Source organism: Lontra canadensis, unplaced genomic scaffold, assembly GCF_010015895.1.
Source record: "Lontra canadensis isolate GAN:19392208 unplaced genomic scaffold, GSC_riverotter_1.0 scaffold2, whole genome shotgun sequence".
Taxonomy (NCBI): domain Eukaryota; kingdom Metazoa; phylum Chordata; class Mammalia; order Carnivora; family Mustelidae; genus Lontra; species Lontra canadensis.
The window spans coordinates 44,487,071-44,500,788 of NW_022630996.1; the positions used below are offsets into that span (position 1 = coordinate 44,487,071).

Genomic DNA, 13,718 nt, shown 5'->3' on the forward strand with positions numbered 1-13,718 from the left:
GGTAATACCCTATTATTTATTGTATAGTATACTTCATTTCAGATAATGACTGGCCACCGATACTCAGGAGATTGGGCCCTAATTTGGAAACATTTGTGGCTCCTCTTTGTTACTTAAAGCTCTATGAATGCCACTTTTAAGAGGATTCTTGAGTAAGACTGTGTCTCTAGAATTTAACATAGAACTTCCTGCCATCTTCTGGCTAAGAAAAATCAAAGGTTAATAATACATACATTAGGGACGCCTGGGTGGCTCAGTTGGTTGAGCTGCTGCCTTCAGCTCAGGTCATGATGCTGGGGTCCTGGGATCGAGTCCCGAATTGGGCTCCTTGCTCAGTGGGGAGCCTGCTTCTCTCTCTGCCTCTGCCTGCCACTCTGCCTGCTTGTGTGCTCTCTCTTCTCTCTCTCTCTTTCTTTCTGACAAATAAAAAGTACATACATTGCTAGGAAATACATACATTAGTTTTAATCTTAAGTCTTGAATTACTAATTTATTAAAATAATAAAATGGGTAGCAAAAATGAAAATTAAAAAAAAAAAGTCATTAGAAATAGAAGCACATAGCACGTATTTAAGTATTTCTTGTGTCTCGGAGCGAGAGAGGCATGGGTCTCTGGATCCCGTTTCCTCTATCCAGACATTACTCGTTGGAAGGTTTGTAATGTGTGACAGAAATGACCCGTCAGAATTCGTAGGCATTTATTTCGTTCTCCTACTTCCTTTTCTGCAGGGTTCTTACTTGTGATGTTGATGTTTTTGTTAGGGTATAGGAATACAGTCTGTTCATGGTTTGAAGCTCTCATTGTAGATTCTCTACTACCCGTTTGAAGAAGCGTTTGAAGCAGTGTGGCTGATGGCTAAGGAGGAGAGTTACCCTTCAAGTTTGAAAACGATATAAATAGAAGATTTATTCTGGAAAAAGAAATGAGTGAAAAAGCAGGAAAACAATGGGAATTCTTGCCGTTTTGGCATTCAAGAGACTATTTGCCGTGAAGTTTAGTGGACACTGTCCCATGTCATAACTTACAAAGTGACGAAAGGTGATTTTGTGGAGTTTTACAGATTGTGTTGCCATTAACTACTTTATACTGTTGGTAATCTCTGTAATATTTTGCTCCTACCACAGTCTGTTTGCAGCCCTCTGCTGCATAGCCAGGTTGTTGGAGGTTTCTTTTTTTGCTTTTAGAACCAGTTTAGTAATAAATTCCTTCGTAGGTAAATATTTGGGCTTTGTCCGTAATAACTGCCTTAAGCTGCATCCCTGCCAGTGGTATATTACCAGATGTTTACTAATTATGGCAGAATTGTGTGTCTCAACCTCTTATTTTTTCGACCTCTTATTCTTGCTACAAGGAGAAAACAGAATGGTTTGACTTTCCAATAATGGCTTAACATCCTTTTGTTCAGAGCTATGTGATACACACTAGGGAGGTCTAGAGTTTTAGAGTCTGAAGGGACTATGAGTCTGATCTGTTAGTTTTGTCCGTGAGGAGGCTAATGCCAAACAAGAAAACGACATTTCCAAGGTTACTTGGCTACTTATTGTTCAGGTTGGATTAGAATTCTGATCCCTGGTCCATCATCTTTTGTACTACTCAGAGCTGTATGTGTTTACTCTTGGATAAGTTTAACTTCTCTGGGCCTCAATTCTTCTTTATCTCCCTCTTCTTCGTCCTTGAATTAAACTACTAATTCTCTATGTCAAGGCCCTTTCACCTCTACACTGTGACTTACCCTGAAAAACTTCTTATCAATATGATTAAGTGCTACCAGCTAGCAAAACTACTTACCACCTTCTGATGACTATTAAAATCGCATCAGAGCAGAGTCTTGTAATGATGGGAAACAGGATCCTGAGGTTGCCCTTGCTTGATAAACATCCTTGAGTTCTCTTGAACTGAAACACGTGTTTTGAGTAATTATGATAATTGTTTATCATACATCTTGCATGAACAGTAGGTCTGGTGAAAATATTATAATGTTAGCAGACCCCCTGATGACATAGCTGAATTTTAAACTTTGGACATAAAAAGGCTACAGTTAATTGACCTAAAATTTAAAAAACTTACCATCTCTAATCATGATGAAGCCGTTGTTTGCAGTTAGGTTACTCTTGTACCTTTTGAGCTATATCCAAGTTTGGAGCACTGTGGTTGGAGGGGTCTAGACTCTTGGTTGGCAGTTAGACAGGGGGATACACAGAGTATGTGCTGAGTGCCCTCTGATAGGAGCGGTCTGAGTTTGGAGCACTGGGGACCCAGGCTATGGACTGGCTTCTGGAGCACCATGCTGTCTGACCTTCTGAGGGAGTTTTTTCTTTTCCCCCTAAACATCTTTTTTTAAAGCAAAGCAATGAAGTTTGGAAGTGAGTTTATGCCAGGTTGAGAGAGCTGTTTCTTGGGGACAAGTGTGACTTTATTTAGATAATCACCAGGTGCTTCTAAGTGTTCTGGGGTTAACGTGTATATCTGTTTATCCCCATGGAGGAGGAGGTCTGTGTCTGTCTATGGATAGTCCTCTCTCTCTCAAGAAAGAAGTTATTTACTTTTTTTGGGTAACATTACTGACTTACCTCCACCAATTTTACTTCTTTCCTTCTGAAGTTAGCAATACTCAATTGTATAGTGGGAAGGAATATTATTGCAAACTATACTGCCTTTATGCCCACAGATAGAGTTGATCCCCTCATTACTGCATTCAGCTTTCCTTTTTTTTTTTTTTTTTTAAAGATGTATTTGTTAAGAGAGCATGGTGCATATGTGCGCAGGAGTTTTCTGGGAAAGGGCAGAGGGAGAGAGGCAGACTCCCCAATGAGCACAGAGCCTGACATGGGAATGCAGGGCTTGACCTCACCACCCTGAGATCATGGCCTGAGCCTAAATCAAGAGTTGGATGCTTAACTGACTGAGCCACCCAGCTGCCCCTTTCCTTATGGTTTTGAAAGAACTGTCAGTGATCTGTTTAACCATGGCCTTTGAAATAGTTAAAAGTTGCTTTGAATGAATATCTAATTGGTTGAAACTTGTGTGCAATTCCAGCTTTTTTTTTTTTTAATTTTTTATTTTTATTCATTTGACAGAATCACAAGTAGGCAGAGAGAGAAAGAGAGAGAGAGAGGAGGAAGCAGGCTCCCTGCTGAGCAGAGAGCCCAATGCAGGGCTTGATCCCAGGACCCTGGGATCATGACCTGAGCCGAAGGCAGAGGCTTTAACCCATTGAACCACCCAGGCACCCCCAATTCCAGTTTTCTATAATAAGTATACCTCATAAATGTTAATAAAATTTCTCAGCTGTAGTCATCTTTTAGAATAACCAAAATATTTTTTTGGCCCTTAATCCACATTTTCCCCTAAGAAAAAAGAGAAGAGGGAGAAAGGAAGGTTCTGTTATCAGAGCATTGGTGAAAGTTGTGCTATATGTGCTGGTATTGCCCTGTGAAACTTAGGACAAGAATGTCCTCTGGGGGTCCTGGGTGGCTCATTCAGTTAAGTGTCTGCCTTCGGCTCAGGTCATGATCTCAGGGTGCTGCTCAGCGGGGAGTGTGCATCCCCGTCTGCCTCTCCCTGCTGCTGGTGTGCCCCCTGTCAGTCTCTCTCTCTCTCTCTCAAACAAAAAAATAAAATCTTTAAAAAAAAAAAAAAAAAAAAAAGGAAAACAATGTTCTCTGAAAAAGAGATCATTGAGAAATATCCCAAGATGTATTGTGTTTGGTGGGGAGGGAGCAAAACCAAAAACTATATTAAGATCTCAATTATGCTTTTATTTTTTTAGGTATCTTTTTTTTTTTTTTAAATTTTTATTTATTTATTTGAAAGAGAGAGCATGAGGCGGGGGGAGGGTCAGAGGGAGAAGCAGACTGTCTGCTGAGCAGGGAACCCAATGTAGGACTCCATCCTGGAACTCCAAGATCAAGACCTGACCTGACGGCAGTCGCTTAACCAACTGAGCCACCCAAATGCCCCCTTTTTAAGGTATCTTAAAGCAATTTTTAATTAAAAAATGACTGAAATATTGTTAATTTAGAAGCCACACACTGTTCTGTACTATATTTGTGTTCAAATTATGTAGGTGTGCATTTGTCGGTATAATTTATAATTTTTCTTACCAGTTTTACTGAGAAGTAATTAACAAAGGACTATATAAGTTTAAGATGTACATCATGACTTAACATATATGATGAAATGATTACCAAGGCAAACTATTTAACATTCTGCCATCTCAGATAGAAAAAAAAGAAACCATTTTTCCTCCTGATGAGAATGTTCAGAATCTTCTAACAACTTTCAGATACACCACACAGCAAAATTAACTGTTACTATGTTGTACATTATATCCATAGTACGGAAAATTAAAATTTGTACCTCTTAAATTTTTTTTTTTAAATTTGAGTATAGTTGACCCACAATGTTACATTAGTTTCAGGTTCAATTACGATTTTAAAGGGGGTACTGAAAATATACAAACGTGTGTACATGTATGGAAAGTACTGGTCCGTTTGCAGACATTTTCACAGTTAACATTGATTGTGGGAAGGGTCTTGGGGGAGTTGATGCGGACAGAGAAATTTCTTGTTATTTGTATACTTCTGTTTGATACCAGTCTCATAATCTGGGTTCATTCTGTGCTCTAGGCACTGTGGGACAGTGATGCAGCAGAGGATTCAAGGAAGAAGAGAGGGCAGAATTAGGGGTTCTGAGAACATCTGCATGCCCTGTCTGCCAATTGCATGCTTACGGAGCCCTTTTGATGTTAGAACTACTGCTTTTTTCCATCTTTGCATCCAAGTCAGAAACTGAATCTGCAGATAAGGAAAACAGTGTGTGAACTAGAAATGACCACTCTGAGCAACTAGAGAGAAACTGCTTCATGCCTGTTTTTCTTTCCCTGCCTGGGCTAAAGTCAGTGCCCATTAACACAATCTGAGCAAAGACTGTGTAACCCTACAGAAAAAGCGTGGGATCTTTACATGTTTTTAATTTTGTTGTGCACTGGGGAGTGTATGTTCTTAGAAGTATTTATGTGTGCTTTTGAAATCTTGGCCATATCTTGTCTATCAATTTTTTGTTGAGTTATCCGCTTATAAAACATGTAGGTAAGTTAGAACACAATAATGTAGATGAATCTTGGAAGTAAAAGATGCCAGGCATGATAGTACTCGTATATGTATACTCATATATACTTATTAATATAGAAGTTTGAAATAGGCAAAGTTAATCTATTGGGTTAGAAATCTGGGGGAGGGCTAATTACTGAAAAGCGGTCCTAGTGGGGCTTCTGGGGCATTGGGGTTTCCTAGTTCTGGATCTGGGTATGCACGTTCGCCTTAAGAAAATTCATTGTGCTGTTTGCTGGAGATGGGTACTTTTCCATGATAAGGTTTAAAAATGAAGAAAAAAGTGGAGCTCCTCTGAAAATATAGAGATGGGTGGATAAATGGATGCATGGATGCATGGATGGATGGATAGATAAAGAAGAAAAGAGCTTCATTTGCTTTTTTTGGTTCACCAGCACCCCTGCCTCTCTGCCCCAAATCAGATCATAAACTCCACAAGGTCAGGGAGTGCTGTTTTCTGAGGGACTTGCTCATGATAGGCGCTGAGAATTTATTGACGAATTGATTATCCTGAGTAATAATTTCTGTGACTCTCCTGTGAATGGTCTAGGGAGATTTGTTCTTAAATTCTTACAGTGTTTTAATATTGGCGTTTTTTAGGAGGGTGAGGTGAGGGAGGTGCATATTTGTAACATCTTTTCTGTTCTGATTTGGAAAAACAGGACAACAGGACAAAGACTGCCCGCTCACTTCTCTTGCTATTTGGGTACTCTTAAGTTGTTACTAACCTTACGGTAGTAACATTTTGTTAAACTCTTTTGATTAAGCTTTTTTATTTTCTACTTTTCATTGTAGATGGTAATTATGTTCTCCTTGGAAGCTTGGTCTTTTTGCGCATTGCGAGTGTGTGTATTTGGGGGTTGGATTACGTGTGTTAAGGGGTTGCTGCTTATTCAGTGGCTTTATACAGAAGTTTGAGAACTAGTACCCTGAGTGGAAGAGATGGGTATTGCTTTGCTGAAAGGTTTATAGAGCTCGATTTCTCTTCCCATACTCCGCTCTTTGTCATCTTCCAGAGCATTAGACAAGCTAAATGGATTCCAGTTGGAGAGCTTCACATTGAAAGTGGCCTACATCCCTGATGAAACTGCTGCGCAGCAGAACCCCTCGCAGCAGCCCCGAGGTCGCCGTGGGTTTGGGCAGAGGGGCTCCTCGAGACAGGGGTCTCCAGGATCAGTCTCCAAGCAGAAACCATGTGACTTGCCACTACGCCTGCTGGTTCCCACCCAGTTTGTTGGAGCCATAATAGGAAAAGAAGGCGCCACCATTCGGAACATTACCAAACAGACTCAGTCTAAGTGAGTACTGGTGAGGCCGCAGCGGGTGTTGATGTTCTCCCCTTTGAATCTTAATAACAGAGTAAGTTCTTGTACTTGGTGTCCTTCTCCGTGTGGCTATGATCCTTCCTTGCACAGTAGTTGGGAATCCAGAAAAACCTTGTGATTTGATACCTTAGTGTTCACTTTATATAAATCTGAGGCTTAATCTCAAAGAAAACTTCAAATTTGCACACATGAATGGAAAACAAATGATCCCTAATCCACTTCTGATGGGGGAGGCACTGATGAATAAAAGGGCCACTTCTTGGTTGTTTTCTGCTCCCCTATCCACACCCCATCCCCAGGAATACCTGTGTGCAGTGTTTTTGGAAATAATTTTCTGGGTCCAGTACAGAGATGGTTTTTCAGTCTTGCTTTACTTCAGTAAAAAATCATCCAGCTTATGTTCCAAACTTATCCCATGATTAAGCCTTGTAGTTAGATTGACTTTTTTTTTTTTTTAAAGGATGTTTGATAGCTTTAATAGACCAATTTTAAGGAATTGGAAGATTCTCCATTAAACATTGGTGTTCACTTTGCAGGAGTAGAAAGCAGTATAAACAGACAGTAGCTCCATTGCTGGCACATGGTTTGGTATGTAGAAGGCTATCATATTTGAATGAAATGACTGGTTGTAAATTATGTTCGGTGCCCTTAAAATATGGCTAAGATACTCTATCAATTTAAAATTGAATCAGGTATTAGTTGTTCTGCTTTATTAACCATCCTGATAGGCTGTATGTGGAGATTTTGACACAAAGAAGCTTAGCAATGAACTGTCTTCAACCCTGTTCTGTAAAGTGCACTAGGCACATCGCTGGGACAGCAGCTGCCGTATTTCCCGAAGAACACTGAGTGCACTGGGGAGAAGTGGCCATTTTACTCTATGCAAGAGTATGGAAATGGCCTTGGCCCAGCTACAGAGAGCTTTTTAAATTTAGTAAGGAAAATGATTTCATTTTATGTGGTCCAAGCAATTAAGCAGTGTTTTCCTGAAAGTACGGCTATGGTGCTGTGAGTATCTTGCTTATGTATGTTTGTTCCAGTAGGCTTACGAGGATATCCATGTTTATCATAGGCACCATGCCTGTGTTGAGCTAGCTGACTCATTTCTCATGCAGAACCCAAACGAATTGTGCTTACTGGTGTTGTTGCACACCCGCTCTACCTGCAGAGTGATGTCTGACCCTGCTTTCCCCAACCTTCCCCTGCTTTGAAGCCCGAGATGTTAGATATGGATTACCTTTGTGCTAAATCAGTGGTCTTTGACTTCATAATATAGGGAGTGGGGAAGACAGGTGAACCAGAGTTGGGATCAGTTTTAATCTTATTTGCCTGGTTTTAATATTAAAATTCGAGGGCTCCTTGCTTTTCTTGACCCACTGTTACCTGCAGAAGCTAATTATTAAATGGTTTCCCTTCCTTGTCGTGTGGCAGATTAGAGTTTTCCTTTTAAAGCTACTCATTTCCTTGTCAGAGGAAAGGGCTTCTATTATTTAAATTGAACTGTTTGTTTTATTTAAGGCAGGAAGATGGAGGATGGAGAGGGAAGGGAAGCAATTTTTGTTATATCCGATGATTCATTTGCAGAGTTCTGCCGGTGGATTTAATTAACTCTTGCCGTTGAACCTGGTCATTATTAGATCCTCTGTTTCTGGAATGGTTTCAGAGGGCTGCCCTGATCTGTAAAGCAGTATTTCTTCTCTCAGAGCATCAGAGTTTTATAATCCTTAACACAGTGAATGGGTGGAAATAAACTAGAAGGAGGGCATTAACATGTTACCTACTAGAAGATAAGCAGTACTTACAGTGGCAGGGGATTGAAACAGTGGTTGGAAAGATGATTCCTGAGATTGGGACTGTTACCTGAAGCACTTTTTAATTATTTCTAAATGTCCCTTATTTGTTTCATTTTTACATTGCCTTTTTCTTTTTTTCTAAGGATTTGGAAATTTTTTAAAATCGAAGCATAATTACTATACAGCATTACATTATTTTCAGGTGTACAATATAGTGATTCAACAATTGCATACATACTTAGTGCTTACCATGTTAAGTGCACTCTTAATCCCCTTTATCCTACCTATCCCCCCACCTACTTATTGCCCTTATTTTTTAGTCTAGGTTGTTTTTTTTTTTTTTTTTTAAAGATTTTATTTATGACCGAGAGATACAGTGAGAGAGGGACCACAAGCATAGGGGAGCTGGAGAGCGAGAACCAGGTGCCTCGCCGAGCAGGGAGCCTGATGAGGGGCTTGATCCCAGGACCCCAGAATCATGACCTGAGCCGAAGACAGAGGCTTTAACCCATTGAGCCACCTAGGTGCCCCTTAGTCTAGGTTTTAATTCTGAGATAAATCACCAGTTTTCAAACATTTAAGAAAATGAAATCCAAACCTCGACTTTATTGGTGTGATGAAGTGGTCATTCTTCTTATCTTTAAAACCAAGTACATTTCATTTCATTTTTTTAAATTTCTTTTAGGGAGAGAGGAGGGGGAGGAGCTCAGGGTGAGTGAAAAAGAGAATCTCAAGCAAAATCCTTGCTGAGCAAGCTTGGAACCTTGAGCCAGAATTAAAGAGTCTTAATCCACTGAGCCAGCCAGGCACCCTTGAAGTGGTCATTCTTAACAGCCAGGAGTTCTATAGGTTTTCTAATGTTCGAGTGGCTAGAGGGACTCGCCAGTACTTGATTTTCCCCAGACACACTTTTCCAGATAGCTGATTTTCTTTCTTGTACTTTCTAAATAACAGAAGACTTATTTTTTTATTTAATTCAACATAGACAAGCATGCAAATTTTTTGAAAAAGGGGGGTTACCTTTTATCTTATTCCTGGAGGTAGTCATTGTTAAGGTGAGAATGTAACTTTGTAGGCCTTGTTCCTTGTACCTACTAACATGTATAGCTTTAAAAGAGAAATCCTATCATGGTAAGTTTTGTGTTGTTTCTTATGGAAGATGAAGGATCTCTTACTTTGTTAGTTCCTGTAACTTGACAACATGTTTTTACACCGCTGGATGACATGTTACTTAACAACCTCTTCCTGATGGGCATTTTATTTTTTTTTTAAATTTTTAAATTATTTTTTATTAACATATAATGTATTATTTGTTTCAGGGGTACAGGTCTGTGATTCATCAGTCTTACACAATTCACAGCGCTCACCATAGTACCCTGATGAGCATTTTAAAGATAATTCCAATTTTCTTTCTGTGTAAGTAGTGCCACAGTGAACATTCTTAGGCCAGCGGTGTTCAGGCAGTGGTGATCTTTTCCCCCTAGCAGACATCATTAGGTCATTTCTGGAGGCAGGTGTGATTGTCCCAACTGGATGAGGGGGTGCTACCGGCATCTAGTGGACTGAGGCCAGGGATACTGCCGAGCATTCTGCAGCGTGTAGAACGACTCTCCCAACAAGGAATAATCGGGCCCAAAATGTCAGTAATGCTGAGGGTGAGAAATACCACTTACAGGCCCACATATGAGAGTGTATCTGTAGGAGATGTTACAAAAAGAAGTGTATTCTTGGGTCAAGAGATAAGCACTTCTGCTTTGGCAGGTCCTGCTTGTTTGTTCTACACCCCCCACCAAAGTGTGAGTGTGCCTGTTTCCATCCTCTTGCCAACACTTAATTTTATCTAAACTATTCGAAGGTCTGGAACCCAGTGACATTTTGTTTTGATGGACATGTATGTAATTACTAGGAAGGTTGAACATCATTTCGTTTTGATTAGCCATTTGGTTTTCTCGGAAGTAGGATTGCCATCTTCTGGAGTTCCATTGCTATCACTATTTTTTTTTTTTTTTTTTTTTTTGGTGAACTTTCCTCTATCAAGGAGGCAAAATGTGGAAAGAGCCTTGCAAGAAGAAACAGATGAGCAAAGTCTCATACGATGGATAATGGATATTCTCTGTGGCATAATGAGTTCAGCCTGGCTTGTGGGATTCCAACTCTGGCCCTCTTGGTTAGAGCAGAAGAAGCCCTTTTGTCTGAACCAAGGTTCCCTGATGTGAGATGTTTGTTCTGTGACACCAAGATGAAAAATTATGCACATACAGCTTGGGAGAATGAAAAGATGTGCCTACTTGAGGAAAGGGGTTGGGGGGGTGGTGGATATTCCTGGAATTCAAATTTTGTCTTTAAGACATCAAAAGTTGACAGCTTATCAAGAGTTTATACTCTAGAGGGAAGTGAGTCATCCACTCTTTCCCCGGAAGTCCTATGACTTTGAAGTTGGTATAGACTCTGTAATTGTGAATATGTGCTTACAGCTCTCCTTTCCTTCTTCCATTGCGCTCACCATAAGAATTGATGTCCATCGTAAAGAGAATGCAGGCGCTGCTGAGAAGTCAATTACTATCCTCTCTACCCCTGAAGGTACCTCTGCGGCTTGTAAGTCTATTCTGGAGATTATGCATAAGGAAGCTCAAGATATAAAATTGTGAGTAAAGAGGATTAACCTGTGAAGATTTGATGTTCATGCTGTTTGATTTGGAATTCTAGGACACAGTTCTTAGGAATTGCCAACAAACACAAGGAAATGCTGTCCTGAAGAATTACGGTGGTTGGCACTATTGATTTGGTTGGAAAGCATGTCTTTTAAATGTTTCATTTTCTGTCATGTTTGGATATGGAGTGACTGCTGTGAGTGGTGGAATGTCTAGCTATAGAAGAAGGCACTTACGGGATAGGAAGCCCACCTAAGGACCAAGAAGTGTCCTTGGGATTTATTCAAAATATACCTCAAATCCTGACTCCTTTACTCTGGACCCATTGGAGCTCTGTTCTTGTTGTGTTCCCAGCCCTACTCTGCAGCAACAGGGAGGCTAGAAGCAGAGAAATCCCTCATCCTGTGCTAAGGCAAACTGAAGATTTTTTTGGGTGTTCTGGGTTGAAACTCTAAATGCCTGTCCCACAGGAACTTGGAGTGAGTGGAGTTTGGGTTCTTTGCCACTTGAGCTTATAGCACAGTGTTACCCTAAAAGGAGAGTCCAAAATAAGGTACTAGCATTAGCCTGGGAACCTAATCAACAGCACTTAAGTTGTAGGGACCTTTAACATGTAGTAAATATATTTTAGTTATGTGATATGTTGCTATAAGATTATAATTCTATTTCAAAATAGAGAAAAAATTTAAAAAGCTCACCATCCAGATAATACCTGTGATATTTTAAACAGTGATAGGTATCAATTAGAAATTCAAAAAGGTACTCAGTGAAAAGTGAAAGCCCCCCTTCCTGTTCTTACACTCTTCTCCTAAAGAGTAATCACTATTGAGTTTCTTCTGTTTTCTTCTATAAATAGTGCATGTATCTCTAGGAATGCATTTAAAAATTTATAGCAAAATCATACTGTTTTGTGTTTATACATTGTATTCTGGTATTGGGGATTTAGGGATATGGATTTGAGTAAAAGGTGTTTTCAGTGAGCTAAGAGAATCTATCCTTCGAAGATATTCCCTAAGATGCATACAAGAAAATGGTTTTAAAAATTAACTTCACATGCTTGTTAATGGTTTTGTGTGTGTGTGTGCTCCCTCTAATCACACATTGCTAGAATGTAGGTCAGCAGACTTTAAACTACCTGGCATTATGCTTCCTGTATGGTAGGAGGGAGTAAATGTTTAATGAATGGATATTACCTTTTTATCTAGAAGGTTTACTTACTTACCCTGATTTTATGACCTTTTTCTTTTTTATTTACAGCACGGAAGAGATTCCCTTGAAGATATTAGCCCATAATAACTTTGTAGGCCGTCTTATTGGTAAGGAGGGAAGAAACCTTAAAAAAATTGAGCAAGACACTGATACTAAAATCACAATATCTCCGTAAGTGCTTCCTTGCTTTCTTTGAATTAGGAAATTCTCAAGCACTGCTGTTAAGCTGGAGGTTATATATTCAGCAGAGTTTCTCCCATCTTCGAGGTGTCTGGGCCAGCCTGTACCACCATACTTACATTTTGTTTCTCAAACCTAATCTGTTTTTGGTGTCTAACCCATATTGAAAGCATTATCTATTCCTACTAAAGATGCAGAAAGTGCTAAATACTTTATATTCGTATTTTCTAGCTAAAGTCTTAGGTTTTCTGACATATACTCCCAAAGTTGAAATATATAACCCAGATTATTATCCGTCTCTGTGTAACAAATTATCCCAACATTTGGCAGCTTGAGACAATGGTAAATATGTATTGCTCACCTGAATTCTGTGAGTCAGGAATTCAGGAGCAGCCTAAGTGGATGGTTCTGGCTCAGGGTCTCTTGATGTTGCTGATGAGTGCATGCTGACTGTTGGTGGGAGGCCACGTCACAGGGTGCTTGGGTGTCTTTAAGAATTGGTGGTTGTCTTCCCCCCAGAGTGGCTTATCCAAGAAAGAGCAAGATGGAAGTGGCAATGTCTTTTATGACACAGCCTCCGAATTCAAAATCACATGCTGTCATTTTTCTAATATGATTTACACAAGTCAGCTCTGCTCAGCGAGGGAGGGGATTACACTGTGGAGAGCAGGTCATCTCAGAAGCTGGAAGCTGTTGTAAAGAAAAAAACACGTATAATAAACAATCCTACCCTTCTTGAATTTTACACCTAGGAAGGGGAGGGTTTTAAGAGAAAAAAAAAAATTTAAAGCTCTTCTAAACAGCTATTTAAAAAAACCTAATATGAAATCCTTAAGGGAGAGGTGAGTTGAGACCAGAGATGAAAAATACATCTTTTTAGATCTATGAAATACTCTTCCCTGCGTAGATGTTTACCTTTTTAGCAGATTAGAGAAAAAGTTGAGGAACACTAACCCATTCATCTGGCTCAAGTTTAGCTTAAGACATTCTGCTGCTAAGTAGTGAAAGTGAGAATTTAATTTTACTTACTTTTTAAAAAATTACAAAATTATAAAAAATTTTTATATATTTATTTGACAGACCGTGAGAGAGGGAATACAAGCAGGAGCATTGGGAGAGAGAGAAACAGGCTTCCCATTGAGGAAGGAGCCCAGTGGGGCCTAATCCCAGGACTCTGGGATCATGACCTGAGCCAAAGGCAGATGCTTAATGATGGAGCCACCCAGGCACCCCGAAAATGAGAGTTTTAACTATAGTTATGGAGAGCTACACCAATTTTCTGTATCGTTTCAACCTATGTAGTCTTTTTTCCATGGCTAAGAGTCTCCCATTGCTTCCTCTCAAGGCTGTTGACTAGCTCCTGCTCAGGCACTCTCAGATGTCATCTGAATGGATTTTGAAGCTTCAGAGGGACTTAGGTCAAGGAGAGAGTTGCTGAATATTGCTAA

The 13,718-nt window shown here is 39.8% G+C and overlaps 1 protein-coding gene across 2 annotated transcripts in view; it reads left to right on the forward strand.

Moving 5' to 3' along the window:
- Window positions 1–13,718, forward strand: part of IGF2BP3 (insulin like growth factor 2 mRNA binding protein 3) — a 140,677-nt gene that overhangs the window by 100,844 nt on the left and 26,115 nt on the right. For both annotated transcript variants that reach the window (XM_032873271.1, XM_032873281.1), the window contains exons 6-8: window positions 6,129–6,410; window positions 10,740–10,874; window positions 12,139–12,261. In XM_032873271.1, the coding sequence (XP_032729162.1) occupies window positions 6,129–6,410; window positions 10,740–10,874; window positions 12,139–12,261 (540 nt within the window). The remainder of the gene's footprint in view (window positions 1–6,128; window positions 6,411–10,739; window positions 10,875–12,138; window positions 12,262–13,718) is intronic.